The 23,102-nt window shown below is 35.0% G+C and overlaps 3 protein-coding genes and 1 long non-coding RNA gene across 5 annotated transcripts in view; 3 read left to right on the top strand and 1 right to left on the bottom strand.

The window, feature by feature from the left end:
* The first annotated feature begins 47 nt into the window (after positions 1-47).
* LOC128029000 (uncharacterized) lies at positions 48-3,678 on the top strand. Its single transcript, XR_008187282.1, has 3 exons — positions 48-94; positions 225-432; positions 2,616-3,678. It is a non-coding gene; the product is annotated as an uncharacterized LOC128029000 (long non-coding RNA).
* Positions 3,679-4,603: 925 nt separating this feature from the next.
* LOC128028837 (C3a anaphylatoxin chemotactic receptor-like) lies at positions 4,604-6,940 on the top strand. Its single transcript, XM_052616167.1, has 2 exons — positions 4,604-4,607; positions 5,379-6,940. The coding sequence occupies exons 1-2, from the start codon at positions 4,604-4,606 to the stop codon at positions 6,341-6,343; spliced, it is 969 nt and encodes a 322-aa protein (XP_052472127.1). The 3' UTR covers positions 6,344-6,940.
* A 5,602-nt stretch (positions 6,941-12,542) lies between these two features.
* LOC128028989 (C3a anaphylatoxin chemotactic receptor-like) lies at positions 12,543-13,986 on the top strand. The gene has a single exon (XM_052616415.1). The coding sequence runs from the start codon at positions 12,648-12,650 to the stop codon at positions 13,653-13,655; it is 1,008 nt and encodes a 335-aa protein (XP_052472375.1). The 5' UTR covers positions 12,543-12,647; the 3' UTR covers positions 13,656-13,986.
* Positions 13,987-16,051: 2,065 nt separating this feature from the next.
* Positions 16,052-23,102, bottom strand: part of LOC128028997 (gamma-secretase subunit PEN-2) — a 70,430-nt gene continuing 63,379 nt past the window's right edge. The window contains exon 5 of one of the 2 annotated variants that reach the window (XM_052616428.1): positions 16,052-16,170. The gene's annotated coding sequence lies outside the window, so the exon portion shown is untranslated. Of the gene's footprint in view, positions 16,218-23,102 lie in introns of both variants that reach the window. The other variant, XM_052616427.1, reaches the window with a different exon arrangement.

The raw sequence follows: 23,102 nt of genomic DNA, 5'->3' as shown, positions 1-23,102 counted from the left end.
CTCTATTGGATGATTAAATGTCTTTGACAACAATGTAAACAAGGTTTGTCGGACTACATATCCCAGGATACAACACAGTCACACAATTCGAAAGGTAAGGAGATATCATTCTTTCTCTGAGAAACATCAAACTTAATGACATTATTTTTTTAATGAAATTTTTTTGAGAGTTAAAATAGCTTTTTAATAGGGAGCTAAAACTAAAATAACGTTTAATCCCACAGTAACGTTAATCACCTTTGAGCACAGAGGACCAGGTCTGCCATGAAAGATCACGTATTGTCCTACTTCTGAACTCCAGTCTTTGCCTTCTACTGACCTGAGTTGCTCTACAGACAACACTTTTGCTTGCTCTGAAACTCAGATGCAAACCATGAGAAGCAAGGATGTGCCAACCACAACTGAAGCAAAAGAACTGTCAGTTCTTGTAAAGTAAGGAAAGTCATTGTGCTCTAATGGAAATATAATTTAGCCATCAATTTTTCTCACATTGAAAATAGCCAAAGAAGCTGACATGACAAACACTAACAAACAAAACAAGGATAGATGTCCAACTATTGATTATATTACAGGATATAAATTACAGTTTAAATGTGTGGAGTTAGTTAGATTTCTTAAAAGGAATTAAAACTTTTATTTAGTAAGGACACATTAAATTGACTAAGTGACAGAAAAAAAAATACATTTATAATGTTATATACATTAAATACATGGTAGGTCTTGTTGTAAAAGGAAAAACTGAGAGAGAGTTACATCTGGAAGTGGACCCTGTTGTCTAAAATACAGTAATTTCACTCACTATTTGCTATGCAGTGAACAATTCATTTGAAATAGTTTTGCATAAAACTGAACACCCTTTAAAAAAAAAAAAAAGAGCTCAATGAATTTTTACCATATTTTAAAGAGTATGACCAACAATGAACCGTTTGTTATATTACTGTATGTCCTTTATATGTTTCAGTTGAATTGTGTTCACAAAGTTTTTAAAAGAGAGAGAGAGAGAGAAATTATACATACTGTATGTCATGTCATGCCATGTCATGCAGTGTGATAGCTGACTGTTGCCATCTAGTGGTTGTAGCTGCAAATCTTCCTTCATGAGGTTCTTTATTTAGAGGACGACTACATTACAGGCTATTAATATTTTATTTTGGAAAGGAATCAATATATTATTTAGCAAGGATATATATATCCTTATATATATATATATCTTAAGTATATTAAGCAGTACAACTGTTTTCAGAATGAATAATAATAATAAGAAATATGTCCTCAGCAGTAGGGGTGCTCCAACTGATTGAGTAAACGTTGTCTTCATGTTGATAGAAACGGCTCTAGAATTCATTAAAGCAAAACTATATAACTTTGTCTGTGTTCATAATTTGCTAAATGTATATAATGAGCGAGTACATAATGAATTAATCTTCCAAACCGCCTTTTGTTTTATCCCGAATCATTACGGTACACTTAAAATAAATGTTTTTTATTCGTACCCTGTCACCACTGCGGAGTAACACATACTTGCGTGAATCGGCATTGACAGGCACTTTTGAGAAGTAGCTCCGGTTAAAATGTTCTTCCGCGGGATGCGTGCAGTTCTGTTTATAACCGCTATAGCGCTAAAAGTGATATGTGTTGCTTTAAAGGAAGAAGAAATCACTCAAAAATAATCAGACCAGCTGATATTAAGTTGTGTATGTTAAGCATCAAAGAGTGTGTATTTATGAATTCGCCACAACAGAGTTTTTATGCAACCCTTGGCCCAGATTTCCTGTTAGAATTGCAGGACGTCACTAGTGGCTTTATCACAGTTATCACAAAAACATTTAGCAGCACAACATTGATAAAAATGTATATTGAGCAGCAAATCAGCGTATTAGAATGATTTCTGAAGGATCACGTGACATTGAAGACTGGAGTAATGATGCTCCTAAAAATAGAATTTAAATTACTATATAGCAGGGTTAAATTCCTGATTGTTTAATAAAGGTTCCTAGGTGCTGATACATTTGATTTAACTGCATGACTATGTAGTATGTTTGTTATTGCATTATGACTGCACATTTCACCTAGGGATTTCACTTTAGAGTCATCAGGTTTGACCAGTTTAGATGATCTTTGTGTTATCAGTGAGCATTCATTCAGCAGTGGCTCTGAGCCGATCAGTTCTGGGGTTCTGAGCTGTTCTGATTTCTCTTTCCCCGTAAGCACTGTTGAGCCGGTCCGAAAAACAGCTGTATCCACCTTAATGGGCTCAACCATCAATAAGTAAAATTTTTAATGTGTAAATGAGTGTACATCTTGTACCACACACACACACTATTTATCTTTTCCTGAACATCTTTGTGTTTCCGATTTCAAAAACACCATTATCAGATTAAAACGTACCCACGTCTCTAACCACAAATGTGGTAAAAAAGCAGAAATGGTTGTGTAAACATTCTCCATTAACTAAAAACAAACAGAAAAGATATAAATTCCATTTTGGCCTGCTAGATATTTATATTAGTGCAATAAAAGTGCATTAGAGCATTTTGTTTGTTTGTGTGTGTCTTTAAGCGGTTCTAGAGCCCAGTTCTAAAACACCTTTTCTTTTTCTTGTGGTTGGTTCTGAGGGGTCTGGTGTCCGTTGTGAAGATGACATCCTGTTTCAACGGCGACTAAAAAGGAAAATGGACCAGGCCAGACAATGGAGTCAGGAGGCCCCTTCCCACAATTCTGTTCTCTATATACCTCTATCACACAGTTTCAGGCCAAACCAGGTGAACCAACACCACAATGCATATCAGGATTATTCCTTTCTGAATAATATGTGCTCAAATGTTAAATGATGCAGAATGTATATTATATTATATTATATTATATTATATTATATTATATTACATCCTATAATATACAGTTTGTTGTTGTTGTTTCTTTCTTTTCAGTTATTTTGTCTTCTGTTTTCATTAACTACCGTGTTTTTATTAGTTCCTATTGTCCTTTGTATTAGTTGTCATGGATATTCATTTAAATATCACAGGTGTTTGTCAGTAGTTCCTTCATTTGCTCTGTATTTAAGTTGCTCTATTTCATCTTTCAGATGTCGGTGGTTGTTTGTGCCTGGTTCACACTATAAAGGCCCATTCACACCAAGCACGATAACTATAAAGATAACGATAAAGATATAGTTCTAAAAATCGTTCTCAATATTAAAGAATAGCAGAGTCCACACTACATAGAAGGCATAGAGAAACGGTATCGTTGGAATCAATTTCAGAACGATTTTTTTTTTTCCAGCTGATGAACGATACAACCATTGACAGCCAATCAGAATGCATCGTGCTAAAACGAGCTCGAGTATTTAAAGTGGCAGACGCACGTGCGCTTAGAATAAACAGACATCGTTCGCTGGTGTGGACGCTAATATCGTTATCTTTATAGTTATCCTTTTTTTTTTTTTTAAACCATAGCTCCATTTAGTGGTAGTTTGTAGTGTGGTTGCATGAAAAGAATGACACAAACCCATCAGCTTCAAGAATGGTCATGGTCAGTCTTGCTTACTTGAGCAGCTGCCTGAATCCTTTCTTGTATATATTCATGTGTGAAGATTTTCAGAAAAAGCTCAAGCGATCTTTGGTGATGGTGTTCGAGAGCGCCTTCACAGAGGAACAACTGGGTCTCCTCTCGCAACATTCCCAAACCCAACACAAATCTCATTCCCAGAGTGGAACCGGACCCAGTCTGACCCAGTCTGTGACACTTGAGGCTTAGATTAAACATTCACAACACCACATGTGTATTTAAATAAAGCACATGCATTTCATCAAAATGCATGCATTTCATCAAAATATAAACAGTGTGTTCTTCATTTGTTTTTTTTAGGTTGATGTGAGATGGATCCTGATGTGCCAACCATTAAAAATTATAGATATAATGTGCCATAAATACAGTATATAAATAGCTGGAATGCATTTTTGCTTTTGCTTTAACACTGTTTGAATAAATCTCTAATTAAAAAATTAAAGAAAACATTAAATTGATCTAATTAATATATATTATGTCAGTGTATTTATTTATTTATTTTGTGTATGTGTAGGCATAGACATTTATATAGGTTATCCTGACAACAAGAAAATTAAATTTGATATAGTCAAAATAAGTAAAACTGTGGTTCTTAGAATGGCCGCAATTTCAGTGAACTACATTTTAAAATATCCGGTAGTAGTTCTCAGTATTGCTACTGAAATATCAAGATAAACAATGAATATATAGGAACATATATCTTTATGATTCTACCATTAATTTTTACTTTTTACTTCATAGCCCATCCAATGACAGCATCAAACAGCAAGAACATTCTAGTGTTGCAGAGAGACTGTATTATACAGCTGTAGCCATTTCAGTCAGTATGTTTATAGTTTTTATCTAGCAACTTTAAAAAAAAAACATCAGTGTGCTTATGCTGCCACATTATAGGCCCTTATCAGTAAATATGTCAAATCAGCCTTTGGTGATGTAATACCAGGCTTTGCTGTCTGGTGTAAAACCACCAGTCTGTCAACAGGACCGAGAAGACAGGAACAGATCAAGACTTGTCCTAGCACATCAACAGCTCAAAAAAATGGGTATGCGCATTATACATATTACATGTTTGTTTGTTTGATTTTTACATGTTTTAACTCTCAAAGCGTAGTAACTGCAAAACTGTTTAAGATACAATCAATGCACACTTAGAGTGTATGGTAAAGATTGTATGAACAAGTCATGGCAAAAAAAAACAAATGTTTTTTGATCAATTTATATGTCAAAAAATATAAACTAATTACATTTTCACAGTTGTTTGAGATTTAAATAGGTATGTTTTTAATGAGTTTAATGAATTTCTTTTTTAGTCTTATTTTACTCAAACATTAATATATATATATATATATATATTATCTAATATATAGATATTGACCATTATCTGGTCCATATCTGTGTACATTTACACTGATCACCACAGCAATGGACACAAAGCATGAGGTCAGTGGTGAAAGTTTCATACTCAAAATAAAATAAAATACAAAAGACAAAAAAATGTGAAAACAGACAGCAGAAATGGTTAAATACTGTAATTAATGTTAAATATCCTTCTTACATCGTTCATCCATGCACTGCTAGGGTCATACAATTAGAACTTGTCTGTTTATTGAAAACTAAAGCCTCATCCTCCTCTCCTCCATGTATTTGATGCAACAGAATATCAACATTGCACTATGACTTGAACACACACACACAAAAAACACATTTCGATGTGGGTTAATACACACAACAATTATTTTGCACATAAGAAACACCATAATGATAAGCTGGTGCTCATCAGCCATCAAATGTTTTCTTTATCTTTCTTTGTGTAGAAAACACCAGTTTTGGAGCTGAAAACATGACCGGAGGCACTATGCAGCAAGAGGGATTTACAAGCTTTAAGATCTTTGTATTATGCATTTTCTTTGCTACCTTTGCAGTTGGTCTCATTGGAAATGGGCTTGTAATATTTCTGACTGGCTGCAGAATGAAGACGACTGTCAACTCCATTTGGTTTCTCAACTTAGCGATTGCAGACTTCCTCTTCATGTTGTCTTCAATCGTAGATCATCTTTCAACTTTGGGCCAGTTGAGTCTTTACTTCATGAGTTACATTGTCCAGCTAATGTTAACTCTAAATCTGTATGCTAGTATTTTCTTTCTTGTAGTTATCAGTCTGGACCGATGCCTGTGCACATGGATGGTTGTCTGGGCTCTAAATAAACGAACTACACTTAAAGCCAAGATCATCGGCATAATTGTGTGGGTTACATCCATCAGCTGCAGCTTTCCATCCTTTGAAGTTTTTAGGTTTACTTTTACATTTCTGACAACATATGACTTTACAGTGGCCTTCCTCATCCCCTTTCTGATCATTGCATCTTCATACACAGCTATTGGAGTACGACTCAAACGCCTCAAAAGAGGAAAGCAGCTCAGGACGTACCGAGTCATTATAACTGTAACTCTGGCTTTTTTCATATGTTGGTTTCCATACCATGCTATAAATTTCTATATAATAACCGCAGAAGAAAATAACTGGAGTGCCAGTCATATACAAGTAATTGAGACAGCAGCAACCGTCAGTACCTACCTGGTTTATCTCAACAGCTGTCTGAACCCCATTCTCTATGTGTTCATGTGTGATGAGTATAAGAAGAAGCTTAAACAGTCTCTGCTGCTGGTGCTGGAGACGGCTTTTGCTGAAGATCATCTGGACTTTAAGACAGACGCAAAAGAACGATCAGGACATGAAAACCCAACTGAATTGTTAGATATGTTGAAAACCGGTCCCTAAATTATAAACCTGGATCTAATCCAGTATGTTTATAGCCCTTATCTAGTAACTTGTAAAAAAAACAGCAACTGCAAAAGTCATGTTTGGAGCATGACTGTGTATAAAGTGTGTTGTAAAACCAAACAGAGAACATCTCTTCAAGCTAACGATCTTTATATATGTTTGTGAAACTTCTCATAATTTGTCCTGCTGATTTCTGTTTGAACTTTATTCTGAATAAAACAACAGTGTATCATAAAATGTTACCTCCACTGTGTTAAATACACTGTAAGGGACCGGTGTATTGAGGTCTTACCCCACTGAGTAAAACAATTCACAGACAAAATGAACATTCCCATAGAGTTTACAAAATTATAAAATTTGATGTTTTCTTAAAGTTTGCAAAAATAAAATAAAAATAAACAATTTTTTGAATGTTCAGAGAACATACAGAAGTAACATTTAAATGGGAACTTCATGGTAATGCTATAGCAAAATGTCAGCTGACTGGTACTGAGGTTTTTAATCATTAAATTTTGTAAAACAGCTGTGTAAGGATTCACCCGCCAATCCAAAATGCAGAATCCAGTGCCTGGTTGAATTTCTTTTGTGGTGCTTCTGCTAGAAATTATTTTATATCATTCAACTTTGGTTTCCAATCAAAATTCTGACGTGAATAATTTAATATGACCAAGATTTTTTAAATTTTGGTTTGTGTTTTAATTAAAAACTGATCACAGTTATAAGTTGTGTGATAATTTAAATATTTGAGAATTCTGGAAATCCCATACTTTCAATTCTTCACTCATTAGGGACCGGGCAGGCCCGGCGTCAAGGGGGGTGGGGGGGTGGGGGGGTGGGGGGGCTTGTGCCTCCCAAGCCTGGCACAATAGAACATAAAAACGTTATTAAATAAGTATAATGTGATATAAAATGAGATGTGTAATTTCAATAAAAAGTTTAAAAACAAAACGTAAATTCAATCGAGTTTTAATCATACCATAACCACAAAAAAATATCAGACAAAAATCTGACATGATCATCAGACTGGTGGTAGGCGGAGATTTGTCTCCTAGCAACGCTAGCCTATCTGAGAGCTTCCTATAATTGTGTGATTCATCAGTAATGGCTAGATAGATTACCATATTGCAGTATAAAAATGGATTTATGAAAATATATGATAAATCGGTCCCATAGTTTGCATGCTAGTCGACAAGAGACCAACACCTGTTGGTCCTCTGCCCTCATGCTCCAACTCATGCACGCCCAAGAGTGCCTTTGACCTTGGTGAGGATAAACCAAATCAGGTTAAATTAAGATGTTTTCCTCTTCGCCTTTGATACAACCTGCATCGATCATTTGTTGCGTCATGGTATACGTCACAGGAGTGGTTGGAATACTCAGTGGAAGCAGATGCTCCATTTTGTTTTCCATGCTGGAAATACCTAATATCTCCATCAGACAATGCTTTCACTGTAAGGGGATAAAGTGATTGGAAACACGCTGTAGAGGCGGGAAAAGGCCTTATCAAACATGCAGCGTCAAAAGAGCACATTACAAGCATGGCACTCTGGAAAGACAGAGAAAAACGGGCTGAAAGTGGACTTGAAATATCCACTATGGTTAACAGTAACCAATTAGCTAGGAATCACTACTACCTCTCCTCTGTAGTGGACCTGATTGAGTTTCTTGTAGTGAATCATTTGCCGCTAAGGGGAGGCACAGATGCTTTTGATAGTCTGACAGAGGATGGAAGCTGACTTTTCCTTTCATTATTCGAATATACCCTCCGAAAAGATCCAGAGTTCAGGAGTGTTATGAAGACAATACCACGCAATGCAACGTACAGTTCTCACAAAATTCAAAATGACATCGTTGCAAACATGAGCAGTCTGGTCACTGAAGAAATAGTTCGAGAAGTTGCAGGCTCTTGGTATGACGGGGTCTCTCTCATGTCCGGAAAAAATGGAGGAGTACAGAAAATTTTGCAGGACAAATTAGGAAGAGTGATTCTGTACGTGCATTGCTTCAATCATCAGCTCCATCTTGTGGTAGTTCATGCAATATCCACAGAGCCCGCGGTTGAAGACTTCTTTAATGTGTGTAACTTGCTTTATAAATTCATAAAAAAGATATGATGCACTTAACTAATTCAGAAGTGATTGATTCAGAATTTGTTGTGGCCCGACAATTCCTGGGTAATGTAGGCTACTGGCTAGATCGATTTCTAGTGGCGAAAAATTAACACTTAAACAAATACTACAGGAGCATCACACCACGCTTGAAGCTATGCCTACTGTACTCACTGCAATGAAATGTGCTCTGACATTTGGAGCTTCTACAGCTACATGCGAAAACTCATTTTCTAGGCTACTCTGAAAAATGTGTTTACGAATCGAAGGAGCACGCTACATCAGCGAAAGGCCCATTTAGTTGGCATTTGAAAGAGACTTGACAAGAAAATTTCCGGATGAATGGAAAGATAGTAGCTACTGTACTGAGAAGGTTCAACGAGAGTAAGCGTCGCAGACTCCAGCTGTTCTAGCAGGTTGGTGTTATTTTATTTAGTTACTATAGAATGCATAATTCGTTTATAATGTCATCATATTTTAATCGTTACTTAAAAAATGTTTGCGTAAAGTTTAAACCAGTTCTTATGTGCAATCATAATACATTTTCTTCTTTGCGAACAGTGACGGCCAAAACAAAACAATTATATAACATAATAAAAGCTTCAAAGGACCTTTTGATGGGATATGAAATGACCTGAAATCCATATCTAACCTGGAATTGTATAATTTATTTTTGGTCTGTTCAACTGAAATGGGACCGGAATCATATTTCCAATCTCATGAGACTGTAAGATTGATACCAAACAAAGTTTTCACAAATCACAAATTCTGAAGATGTAGTAAATGTTTTATGTGAGCATAGTTCTTGGCATTTCTCTGTCAACATTTAGTGACCTGGACCATGAGCCCGGTGGGGAAGGATTTTTCACTGCATGAGAAAATGGATGTGTGACATGAGAAAAATCTATTGCACGAATCTCAAGCTAATTGCATGAGTTAGCAGCCTTCATCATTAAAGATCTTTTTCAGGGTGTGAAGCGGCCTTAACTTTATGAGCAGACTGATATACACAACATAGAAATGAGCAAAATAAGACCATTCACTGGTAAAAATTATGTGTTGGATTTACTTAAAATATACATTTTTGCAACTCACTTTTTAAGTCAACCCAAGTTGGAACAATTTTACTTAAAATAAAGGAAGATAATCTTTGTTATATGAACTGAAATATTTGAGATGACTCAACATACTTTACTTAAATTATTCAACATTTTATAATCTACCAAGTAATTTCAAGTTGTGTTAACTTAACATTTAATATCTTAAATAAATTGAACAAGCAAATTACACAAAGCATTTCAGTTAATTATTTTGACAGGCTGCCATGAAGGTGAAGCCTATAACCACACATCAGGAATGTACAACAAATTGTGACAAATATACAAGTGGAACTTCACTTTCAACATGTTATTTCCTTGATTTGTCACCCTCTACAACACTTCTTAAAGGATTTACATTTTTCAAACATTTACTTTTGTATGGAATTCCTAATAAAACTAGAAAAAAAAACATTTTCTTATTTTCTTTATGTTTTGTTTGTAACACAGAAATTGCAAACTTCACAATATATAATTTTTTTTCACCCTTTGTAACTATTTTTCTAATATTTACTTTTGGAACACGCGACAAACATCTTAAAACAATACTTTAATCAAACAGTTGCAGACAAACATTGTACACTGAGCTCTTTGGGGTAACTCAGATTAATTGCATAAATTAGGCCAAGCAGAAAAACACAAGCCTTTGCAACACCTGCCAATCCCGTCATCACCTCTATGCCTTCCAGCACTATCCCAGTCTGCAATGGATCATCTGTTGAGCCATCTTTCGTGATGATTTTAAGTGTGAGCAGTTCCAGTTCCTCCTTATTCCCATGAGTATCTTTAAAAAACTAAATGTGTATTACAACACCACTTGAAATTTTTTCAGATTGTTTCTCAGTGCAAAAAATACATTGCAATGAAATAACTCAAAAAATAAGATTTTGAAATGGACATTTATATTTTAAAATTAAATAAGTGACTTACAGCCATTCATTTTACTTCTATCTATGTTGGTTGAATTTAATTAACTGCCTTTATATAAGCTGTTTATTTAGGTTTGGAGAGTAACTTGCTTTTTGATCGATTTCAGACGCTCACCTGATGGTGCTTGATGCGATTCTCAGAGAGGCAGACAATTAAGCATCGAATTGCAACCTCTCTAGTTTGTTCCACAGGGCTGGTGTGAAAAGTAAAACAAAATGTCTTTATTTATTTACTATTTTTTAATAAATGCAATATTTCACATTAAAATAGAGTGAAAGCATTTAAAATCTTTTTTTTTTTAATGTGAGAATGGGGAAATCTGGAGGCATTTTTTTTTATTTTTTTTTATTAAAACTTGTGTAACGTTGCATAACCTCTTGTATTATACAGAGGCTTTTGGATTCCCATAGTTTTTTAGATCTCATCTCTTCCTTTTTTTTAGGTTTTGCATTTAGATATATATCTAGAAATTCAAAAAGATTTTTTTTTGTCAAGGTTTAAATATTTTTAGTTAGATAAGTATCAGGTTTTACATTATGATTACAGTCAAACATTAAAATCTTGATAAAAAGGGAAAGCATTTTTGTCTCTCAGTATTTGATAATTAAAAAATCCTACAAAATAAGGAATGAAAAGTGATAATTCAAAACATTACACAAACATTTTGTAATTAATTAATATTTTATTCAATGTACTAAATGTACTTAATGTTAATGTTGCAGTCTTACCGGCTGTGAGTGTGTGTGTGTGTGAGAGAGAGAGACCCTTTTGTATTTTTTCCATTTATTGACTGGTGTCTATTTTGCCCTCCTGGTATTCTGGAGAGTCACCCCTTGATTGCTGCACACTTTTTTCCTGACCAGTGGCTGATTTGTAGTTTGTACGACCAAATGATTGACTGAGTTTTCATATTATTTCATATTTCCCATTCATTTCTTATTACAGTCATTTTTGACCCTGCATAGAAAGTAAGTGTGACTATTTTTTATTTTTTTTTTGACTTTCAATTATGTCCATGATTTTTTTGTGTGTTCATATTGCTAATGTAACAAAAGTCACCAAGTGTCATCTTATTCTGATGAAGCTATGATTTTTTACATTTCAAAATATAAAATTTTCGGTCAAAAATGACTGAAGAGGGCCAGAGGGTTAAACGTGTTATGAAAACATATTTCAAAGTAGGTGTATTAAAGTAACATACCAAGTAGTCTGCACCACTAAACTCACCACAAATTTGTCTTTTCAACACTCTTCTGCAGACAGATGCCCACCACCCACAGATGATGTCTGATAGCTGCAGATACACCATGTTTGCTAATGACACCACATTTAGCCCCTTATCACAACAAATCAGTCTTTACTGATGTAACACCAGACTTTACTGTCTAGTATAAAACCAACAGGACCAAGAAGACCGTGCAAGATCGAGACTCGACTTGTTCCAGTGAAACAACAGCTCAAAAAATGGGTATGTGTATTATTCATATCACATTTTTTATATATAACTCTCAGAGTTTAGTAAATGCAAAATTGTGTAAGACATAATCAATGCACACATAGAGAGCAATGTAGAAATGATATGAAGTCAGGGCAAAACATGTTTTTTCATTACTTAACATGTCAAATATAAATAAACAAATTTCAGCTTAATTTTTTTAGTTTTAAACTTGCCTTTAACGGGCAAGATTTTTAGATATCATTTTCATTTTTCAATATCTAGTTTTTCAAACTCAGCAGTTTCTGTGCATTTTTATTTTTATTTTTATCACAGTTCATTCAGAAACATATCTTTCACAAATAGTAATATTTTCTCTTTAAAAATAAGTGATGAAATTTAATCTGTTTGAAAAGTCTATCTGGTATCTAGTGATTGCCACAGCAATGGCCATATAGAGTGAGGTCAGTGCCAGAAGTTTCATACTCAACAGTATAAAAAAACGGTCATATGGTCATAAAAAATAATAATAAAACTTTTCAGTTTATTACTCACCTCCATTCATTTGATGCTGTAGAATATCATGATTATTCAGTATAACTTGAGACTAAACTGAATACAATTTAATTTTAGGTTTTAATCACCAAAAGGATAAACAAAATTGCATTTTTGTGTGATATACTGCATGCAAAAATTATTTTCCACACAAGAAACACCACAATGATAAGAGGATGCCTCCAAAACAGACCTTAAATCAGCCCTTGTTGTGTTTCTCTCTCATTCTTCTTTGTGTAGAAAACACCAGTTCTGAAGCTGAAAACATGACCGGAGACACAGCACATAACACCACGATGCAGCAAGAGGGATTTACAAGCTTTCAGATTTTTGAATTCTGCATTTTCTTTGCCACCTGTGTAGTGGGTCTCATTGGAAATGGGCTTGTAATATTTCTGACTGGCTGCAGAATGAAGACGACCGTCAACACCATTTGGTTTCTCAACTTAGCGATTGCAGACTTCATCTTCTTGTTGTCTTCAATCATAGATAATCTTTCAAATTTGGGCCAGTTGAGTCTTTATTTTATGAGTTTCATTGTCCAGATAATGTTAAATCTAAATCTGTTTGCTAGTATTTTCTTTCTTGTAGTTATCAGTGTGGACCGATGCCTGTGCACATGGATGGTTGTTTGGGCTAAAAATAAACGAACTACACTTAAAGCCAAGATCATCTGCATAATTGTGTGGGTTACATCCATCGGCATCTGCATTCCTTTCTATACATTTAATATATCTAATCTTGCATCTGTGATCACATATAATTTTACAGTGGCCTTCCTCATCCCCTTTCTGATCATTGCATCTTCATACACAGCTATTGGACTACGAATCAAACGCCTCAAAAGGGTGAAGCAGTTCAGGTCATACCGGGTCATTATAACTGTAACTCTGGCTTTTTTCATATGTTGGTTTCCATACCATGTTTGCGTTTTTTATGAAGTAGGAAATAACTGGAGTGATGAAGTATTGCAGAGAGCAAAGATTGTCAGTATTTACCTGGTTCATCTCAACAGCTGTCTGAACCCCATTCTCTATGTGTTCATGTGTGATGAGTATAAGAAGAAGCTTAAACAGTCTCTGCTGCTGGTGCTGGAGACGGCTTTTGCTGAAGATCATCTGGACTTTAAGGCAGACGCAAAAGAACGAGGACATGAAAACTCAACTGAACTGTTGGATATGTAGAAAACGGATCTCTAAATGATAAACCTGGATCTAATTCAGTATGTTTATAGTCCTTATCTAGCAAATTGTAAAAAAAAAAAAACAGCAACTGCAAAATTCATGTTTGGAGCATGACTGTGTATAATGTGTGTTGTAAAACCAAACAGAGAACATCTCTTCAAGTACAGGCTAATGCACTTTATATATGTTTGTGAAACTTCATGAATCTACTCATTTTATTCTTCTGATTTCTGTTGGAACTTTATTTTGAATAAAACCACAGTGTATCATATAATGTTACCTGCATTTGACTGCAATTTCCTGTAGGATATTTATGCTCTCGCAGTAAATTCTTATTGAATGGTGTTCCCTAAAAACCAACTAAATAAATAAAAATTACATGTAATAAGTGATATGATTTCTGGTACAAATACTACATTATTATATACAAAACAAAGAACAGCTCTTGATCTCTAAGATATGACAGTAAAAGAGGACACACAATCCTTTTTCTAATATGGCATTGGAATGGAATGGTAAAAGGGTGTTACGTGACAAGGATAGAATATGATAAGTAAGAGATAACGTTCTGAGAGATGAGACTATAAGAGAGGAAGGATGCCCTCCCTTCACCGTCACTCTCTTCAGCCGCTTTGACTGACTGTACGACTGCTGGCCTTTTCTTGCCAGAAAATAAAACTCAAAGACAATTGGTATATTTGTCTATTATTCAGAATTATTTGTTTATTTGCCACAAGTTAATACTTGTTTCAGAATGTTCAGAGAAAATTCAGAATGTTCCCATAGTGTTTGCAAAATTATAATATGTGATCTTTTCTTATATAAAGTCAACATTTTAAATCATTTATGAAAAAAATAACATCCTGAAGTAGCATTTTAATAGAAACAAATAACAAAATTAGCAAAATGTCAGCTGAGCAAAGGAAGTGACCCCACATGCAAGCAAAAAAAAAAAAAAACGCAGAAAACGGGAATAATCCCACAAATTTCCCCTGCAACAATATTCAAGCTATATTTCTTTGCATTTTGAGGAGTTGTAGTTACATGTGAAACAAGTCACCCTCCGTGTGCTGGACTTGAACCCGTGGTCTCTCATCTGAGCCGTGCTGTCATCTGTTGTATTAAGCCTGCCAACATGCACCTTTATTTAGTTATGTATGACAGTTAATTATATTGATTGATATTTATTAATTTATGTTCAAGTTCAAGTTCAAGTTCGTTTATTTATAAAGCACCACTTAACACAGTCACCCGACTGACCAAAGTGCTGTACAAAATACAATGCATGACATATAGAGATAAAATAAAGCAGATAGAATTGACAACACTAGAACATGTTACATGCCAGTGAAAGTTTAAAAGAGTGTATAGCTTCCCTTGAGCATTTGATGGTACATAATAATTAAAAACACCAAGTGTGAAAATTTACAATCCAGTAGACAGTGTGTCTAGCACTTTATCACAAATATTATGTTTTTACACACGACTACCTGAAACTAATGAACTTACTAAAAACTATCCCTGTCAATCCAAAAAGGCAAGGGAGAACAGGTGGGTTTTTAAGAGAGATTTAAAGATATCTAGTGAAGGAGCAGTTCTGATGTGGCTTGGAAGGTTGTTCCACAATCTCGGGCCTGCGATAGAGAATGCTCTGTCACCTCTGCGTTTGAGTCTGGATGAGGGGATCTTGAGCAGCTTTTGATTTCCAGAGCGGAGCTCTCGAGTGGGGTTGTAAGGGGAGATGAGGTCAGATAAATAGCTTGGGGCCAGATCGTGCACACATTTGTAGACGAATAAAATTATTTTAAAATTTACGCGATACTGAATCGGTAACCAGTGAAGGGCTCGGAGTAGCGGGGTGGAGTGGTCATATTTACGACCATTTTTTAGAAATTTCGCAGCAGCATTTTGGACTAATTGAAGCCTATCTAATTGTATTTTTGAAATGCCGCTATATAAAGAATTACAGTAGTCCAGCCGTGAAACAATAAATAAAACAATAAATAAAAATAAATTAATTTATGTAGGCCTATATTATTTTTAAAAAGCATATTACGTTTATGTTTAAATAAAACAAATACAAATGTTTCTTCAAAGACGTTTTGCGTGTGTGGGATGATTTGATCGATATGATTTAGCTGATTTAATTTATCTGATCAAAATACACTTCAAATGTAAAAAATATTATTAAAATATGAAAATACAAATACTGAAATGAGTACACACACATACAGTTTATATACTGTGTGCGTGTGTGTGTCTATATATATACACCACTATATATATATATATATATAGTGGTGTGAAAAGGTGTGATTTCTTATTTTTTGTCACAATTTATTGTTTCAGATCAAACTAATTTAAATATTAATCAAAGATAACGCAAGTAAACAACATACAGTTTTTAAATGAAGGTTTTTATTATTAATGGAAAACTAAATAAAAATTAAAAAAAACTACATGGCCCTGTGTGAAGAAGTGTTTGCCCCCCTGTTAAATCTGTGGTTTATCAGACCTGAGTTCAGTTTCTCTAAACACACCCAGGCCTGATTACTGCTACACCTGTTCACAATCAAGAAATCTCTTAGGCCTGACAACGTGAAATAGACCAAAAAATCCTCAAAAGCTAATGCCGAGATCCAAAGAAATTCAGCAGAAAAAAAAAGAATGCCTTTTGTTTTGAGAACAATAATATTACATGTCATATCAACTGCAAGAGAGTGAATCTTTCCACTCGCACCAGTGATAAGGCTGCACGATATTGGGAAAAAATGACATTGCGATATTTTATTTTTCTGTTAATGTCACATGTAAAAAGACTTTGACTTCTAGGGTGGCAACATACATTTAAAATGTAAAGAGTGCTGCATTTTCCATGCCAATCCTATCTCTGGAAGTGAATGAAAAATTAAATATGAAAACAACCACCTCATAAGACCTTTTTAACATTATATAACAAATGCTAAAGGCATACACATACAAAACAATCGTGTCCTTTCATTATTCACTACATTATTTTACCACAAGCCACCAAAAACTAAGTTACACCTATGCTATCCATCATGTACTGAAGGTAAAAATTTAAAGAGCAAACAATTAACAAATAAGTTTTTCAGAAATGTATTATCCAAACTGTACTTCCCCAGTCAACTGAAAAGAAAGTATGTTCTTCAAGAATTTAGTGAAGAAGAGGAAAAGAAAATAAGGAAGTGTTATTTTACTTATCCAGTTCTTCCTAAAGCCAAAGAAGTAACATTTAAAATCCTAAAGGACATTTATCCATCTAATAACTTCCTACAAGAAAGATTTAATTGGGAGAACAAGTCATGCAGGTTCTGTGAGAAAGATATTGAAACTGTAGATCATATGTTTTTCCAATGTGAATCAGTACAGACTTTTTGGCTGGAATTTCAAAACTGGCTTCATTTCAAACAGATATCAATACACCCTTTGACTGTGATCTCAGTTAAGGTTAGAGCAGTGGTTCCCAACCTTTTTCAACTCGCGGCCCACACAACCAAACACATATGTTTGCGCGGCCCACTTCAAAAAAATTAACTGACCCCGCTATTGTTGGGTTAATAACTTAGCACTCAGAAGCTAGATTTTAAACTATATTTATTGAATAAACTAGGGCTGTGCGATATGGACAAAAAAAAAAAAAAAAAAACTATCGCGATTTTTTTGATCAATTTTGCAATTGTGCTTTTACAGTCATAAATGCATTCAGGATTAATTTGAAACATATTTCCAAAAGAAAACCAATCAGAGCTTTATCAAAAAGTTGTAAAATTTCTAGAACAGACATAAGTCAAAATTATCACTATAGTGAAGATGTAAAAAAATGTATAGACTTGTGGCAAAAAAAAATAAATAAAAAAAAAATCCTGTATACAGGGACTTTTTTTCTTTTTTGCCATGCATTGTTCATAGAGCTCATTAATTGTAGCGGTGCCTCAGGTGTTTGCTGTGTGTATACAGTATGTGTATGCGGTAAGCAGTGAGAGCGCATAAATATAACGCGAAAGCACATTACAATAATGCACGAGTGCGAATCTCTCTGTTAGCAGCAGATTTCCTTTGCTCTGTCACAAAACCGGTCGTGCTTGCTCGGATACATGCTGCTTTGCGAGGAGAGAGTGTGCACACTTAAAACGTGTCTCCTCTCACTTAAACTGCATCCTGTTCACTAACAAATTCACTCTATGCTCATGTGTTAGACATGAATTATTTTCGCACGTTTTTATTACTAGCCTTTTACCGCAGTGAGAACGCTCTGATCCGTCAACATTGGCTCAGAAAAAAGGCGCATCACAGACAGTGTGTGAACCTGGAGTTAGGCATATGCGCACGCTCAAATCGTGATTTTAGGATGTTTTCTTTTAATCGCACAGCCCTAGAATGGACTGGAAATGAACAGAAAATAATTGGCGGCCCACCTGCAATACCACCGCGGACCACAGGTTGAAAACCACTGGGTTAGAGTATTGTTGAAGGAAAAGATCCTAGACTTTTTGATAAATAACTTAATTACTTTGTGCAAATACTAGATTCATAGATGTAAGTTTTTTAAAGGTTAAACCTCACTTCAGCGGATGGAAGAATGAACTAAAGATATTTGCAAAGTCTCTTCATTACAGGATTGACATTGCTCGCGATATAAATCCATAGTGTTTATTAATCCTTTTGTGAGTAATTTCACGTAAGCCCCTGTGCGTTTTTATTACACTGCACGTTACAACAGCGTCAGTTCACCATTTTAGCGATGCAGAGATAAAATTACCTGATTTTAAGTTTGAAGTACTCCCGGCGACGCCATCTTGATGTTTTCAAGTGGAGGTGACGTATTTCCGGTTTGAGAGTGGAGCTCCACTCGCCCGTGGTCTGCAGCCAGACCCTTCTCCAGAAAGTCCCTTCTGGCGATGTGGTACTTTTTCAGAGTTCCGGAACTTTCGGGTGCGGGACTTTGGCGCTAAACATTCTGATTGGTTGAGTTCAGGCAGCATTGGTTGAGTTCAACCACCATTTATTCGGATCAACATTTTCAAAATATTACTGTTACTGTGTCATGAAATGTAATTTTAAAAGTATTTCAGGCGAGAATGTAGTTGTTTAAAACTCAAATCTGTTTATTTATAAAGACAGCGGCTATTTAAAAATGTGTTTCGCACATTTATATATATAGTATATAGTTAGGCTGCTGTTTATAGATTCACTGGACTTGCGTAGTTGCGGACATCACACTCCCCAGTCAAATGCACAAAGTCTGAACTAACTACCGATGATGCACGTCCAAAATCAGCATACTTTTTTTTTTTTTTTTTTATCAGCGGTACTTTGTATTGAGAAACGCGCGCTGACCTACGTCACCAATCATTTGCCTAATCTAATCTTCCCGGTACTTCACACCGCGGTGGAAACGCAGAAAGCAACAGGTCTGGGGAGAAAAATTTCCTGGTAAAAATGTTCCGGGTAATTTCGATGGAAATTTGAACTTAAATTTACATCAACAACTCGTTTGAGGAAAAAAAATAATAAAGATGTGCTCGCATTTAAAACAGTACAAACTCACATCATATCAAGTAAGAAAAATAATATAAAATAATATCCATCTAATAACTTCCTACAAGAAAGATTTAATTGGGAGAACAAGTCATGCAGGTTCTGTGAGAAAGATATTGAAACTGTAGATCATATGTTTTTCCAATGTGAATCAGTACAGACTTTTTGGCTGGAATTTCAAAACTGGCTTCATTTCAAACAGATATCAATACACCCTTTGACTGTGATCTCAGTTAAGGTTAGAGCAGTGGTTCCCAACCTTTTTCAACTCGCGGCCCACACAACCAAACACATATGTTTGCGCGGCCCACTTCAAAAAAATTAACTGACCCCGCTATTGTTGGGTTAATAACTTAGCACTCAGAAGCTAGATTTTAAACTATATTTATTGAATAAACTAGGGCTGTGCGATATGGACAAAAAAAAAAAAAAAAAAACTATCGCGATTTTTTTGATCAATTTTGCAATTGTGCTTTTACAGTCATAAATGCATTCAGGATTAATTTGAAACATATTTCCAAAAGAAAACCAATCAGAGCTTTATCAAAAAGTTGTAAAATTTCTAGAACAGACATAAGTCAAAATTATCACTATAGTGAAGATGTAAAAAAATGTATAGACTTGTGGCAAAAAAAAATAAATAAAAAAAAAATCCTGTATACAGGGACTTTTTTTCTTTTTTGCCATGCATTGTTCATAGAGCTCATTAATTGTAGCGGTGCCTCAGGTGTTTGCTGTGTGTATACAGTATGTGTATGCGGTAAGCAGTGAGAGCGCATAAATATAACGCGAAAGCACATTACAATAATGCACGAGTGCGAATCTCTCTGTTAGCAGCAGATTTCCTTTGCTCTGTCACAAAACCGGTCGTGCTTGCTCGGATACATGCTGCTTTGCGAGGAGAGAGTGTGCACACTTAAAACGTGTCTCCTCTCACTTAAACTGCATCCTGTTCACTAACAAATTCACTCTATGCTCATGTGTTAGACATGAATTATTTTCGCACGTTTTTATTACTAGCCTTTTACCGCAGTGAGAACGCTCTGATCCGTCAACATTGGCTCAGAAAAAAGGCGCATCACAGACAGTGTGTGAACCTGGAGTTAGGCATATGCGCACGCTCAAATCGTGATTTTAGGATGTTTTCTTTTAATCGCACAGCCCTAGAATGGACTGGAAATGAACAGAAAATAATTGGCGGCCCACCTGCAATACCACCGCGGACCACAGGTTGACTTTGGCGCTAAACATTCTGATTGGTTGAGTTCAGGCAGCATTGGTTGAGTTCAACCACCATTTATTCGGATCAACATTTTCAAAATATTACTGTTACTGTGTCATGAAATGTAATTTTAAAAGTATTTCAGGCGAGAATGTAGTTGTTTAAAACTCAAATCTGTTTATTTATAAAGACAGCGGCTATTTAAAAATGTGTTTCGCACATTTATATATATAGTATATAGTTAGGCTGCTGTTTATAGATTCACTGGACTTGCGTAGTTGCGGACATCACACTCCCCAGTCAAATGCACAAAGTCTGAACTAACTACCGATGATGCACGTCCAAAATCAGCATACTTTTTTTTTTTTTTTTTTATCAGTGGTACTTTGTATTGAGAAACGCGCGCTGACCTACGTCACCAATCATTTGCCTAATCTAATCTTCCCGGTACTTCACACCGCGGTGGAAACGCAGAAAGCAACAGGTCTGGGGAGAAAAATTTCCTGGTAAAAATGTTCCGGGTAATTTCGATGGAAATTTGAACTTAAATTTACATCAACAACTCGTTTGAGGAAAAAAAATAATAAAGATGTGCTCGCATTTAAAACAGTACAAACTCACATCATATCAAGTAAGAAAAATAAAAAATAAAAATACAAATAAAAATAAAATAAAAATAATTACAGAGGCTAACAAAACAACATAAATGCTTCAAGCGTGTTTAAGAACATAGGACTGTAAACACAAAGAGCAAGAGACTCTGACATTGTTTCATATAACTCGCACTGTTAACTATTTTCTTGTATTTTTACAGTACAGTACTGGCAGCACGGTTGCCAGCAAGTTACTGTATTGTGATTTACAGTAATTATACTGTAATTCAATTTACAGTACACAAGGCCAGTACTGTAATTGTACAAAACAGTATTTTACTGTATTTTTACAACATTTTCTCATTTTAGTCTGCTTCTGCTGTAATTAATACGGTATTGTACTGCAATATCTATATTGATTCATTACTGCTAAATATTACTATAATTTTCAAAATAATTACTAATAATGTTAATATTATGATTTTAATATGTAGTTATTTCAGTATATAAATATATAGGAAGTAATATTATAATTATACTTCAGAATACCTGTCCAAATCAAAAGACAACCCAAACAATGTTCTTGTCAAAAATGTTTTATTAAATCAATTAAAACTATTACAACCATTTCATTTAAAACCATTGAATGTTCAGTGCATCAGCAATTCACAGGTATTAATGGCTTTTAAAGGGATAGCTGACACAAAAATAAACATTCTGTCATCATTTACTCACCCTCATGTTGTTCCAAACCTGTATGAATTTATTCCTTCTGTTGAACACAAAAGATGATATTTTCAAGAAAACTGTCTGTTGGTAACCAGACAGTTGATGGTAGCCTTTGATTTCTATAATAGGAAAAAAAAAAAACTATAGAAGTCAGTGGGTGCCGTCAGCTGTCTGGTTACCAGTATTCTTTAAAATATCTTCTTTTGTTTCCAACAAAAGGATGAAATTCATACAGGTTTGGAACAAATTGATGGTGTGTAAACAATGACAGAATTTAAATTTTTGGGTCAACTATCCCTTTAAGTTTGCACAAATGTAAATGAAACAAAAACATACAAGAAAAGAGAACTTGAGGATTGTGTTGAGTAAAATAATGACAAATGAGCAATAACAACTTAAAACAACAACAACAACAACAAGTGTCCCACTAACAGTGGGTGGTGAGTGCAGGCTTCAGTTTGAAGTTTTCCATTCAAACTCCATCAAGGACTGAATAAAACTATTAACATTTGGGTTGATGGCTGTCACCTTCCTCTGCACCAACCTCTTGGTCCTCTTGCTAACTCCCTGTCTGGCAGTACACTTTAACTGTCTGGCATTTCCATCTTCAGGGTTGATTCTGACCAGGAACCTGTTAGCAATATCATACCAGTTAATAAATATGTAAAAAAAAAAAAAAGACTAATGCACTCAACCTTTTTCTCAAATTCCTCCCGTCCTCCAACTTTTATTTCTTACTCAACTGTTGCACACATTATTTAAATACAATACAAAAGTGTAATGCAGAAAGAAATTCACTTGCCTCTGAACAAGCTCTAGTGTACAAGCAGCAGACTCCTGGTACTCGATGTTGAAGATGTAGTAGCTTGCGAAAATCACTGCAAAGGCAGTTATAAATGTGTCACTGCTTTCCAGTGTCAAGATAATGTTTCCCTCAATTGATAGCATCCACTTGGATGCTGTCATAATTGAATGTCCTGAAAATGAAAGAACACAATGTTAATTACCTAAAATGTTTTATTCCAAAAACAACATTGTCAACAAAGTCCGTGAATGACTTAACTCCCTTCTTAAATGTTGCAATTTATACATTACTGTTTGTACACATTCATAGAGTATAATAAAAGTGAATAAAAATACTTATGTTGATACAGCTGTGTGTGTGAGAGTGGGTGTATGAGTGTGTATCTGTGAGTAGATATGAGTGTAGCTGAAAAACATCTGTGCGTGAGTATGTACAGTATGTGTGTGTGTGTAGCTGTACAAACATCTGAGAGTATGTACAGCATATTTACGTGTTTGCATGTGTGTGTGAGTGAGTGGGTGTATGAGGGAATATGA

Source organism: Carassius gibelio, chromosome A15 (genome assembly GCF_023724105.1).
Source record: "Carassius gibelio isolate Cgi1373 ecotype wild population from Czech Republic chromosome A15, carGib1.2-hapl.c, whole genome shotgun sequence".
Taxonomy (NCBI): Eukaryota; Metazoa; Chordata; class Actinopteri; order Cypriniformes; family Cyprinidae; genus Carassius; species Carassius gibelio.
This window is presented reverse-complemented; position numbering and strand designations above follow the sequence as displayed.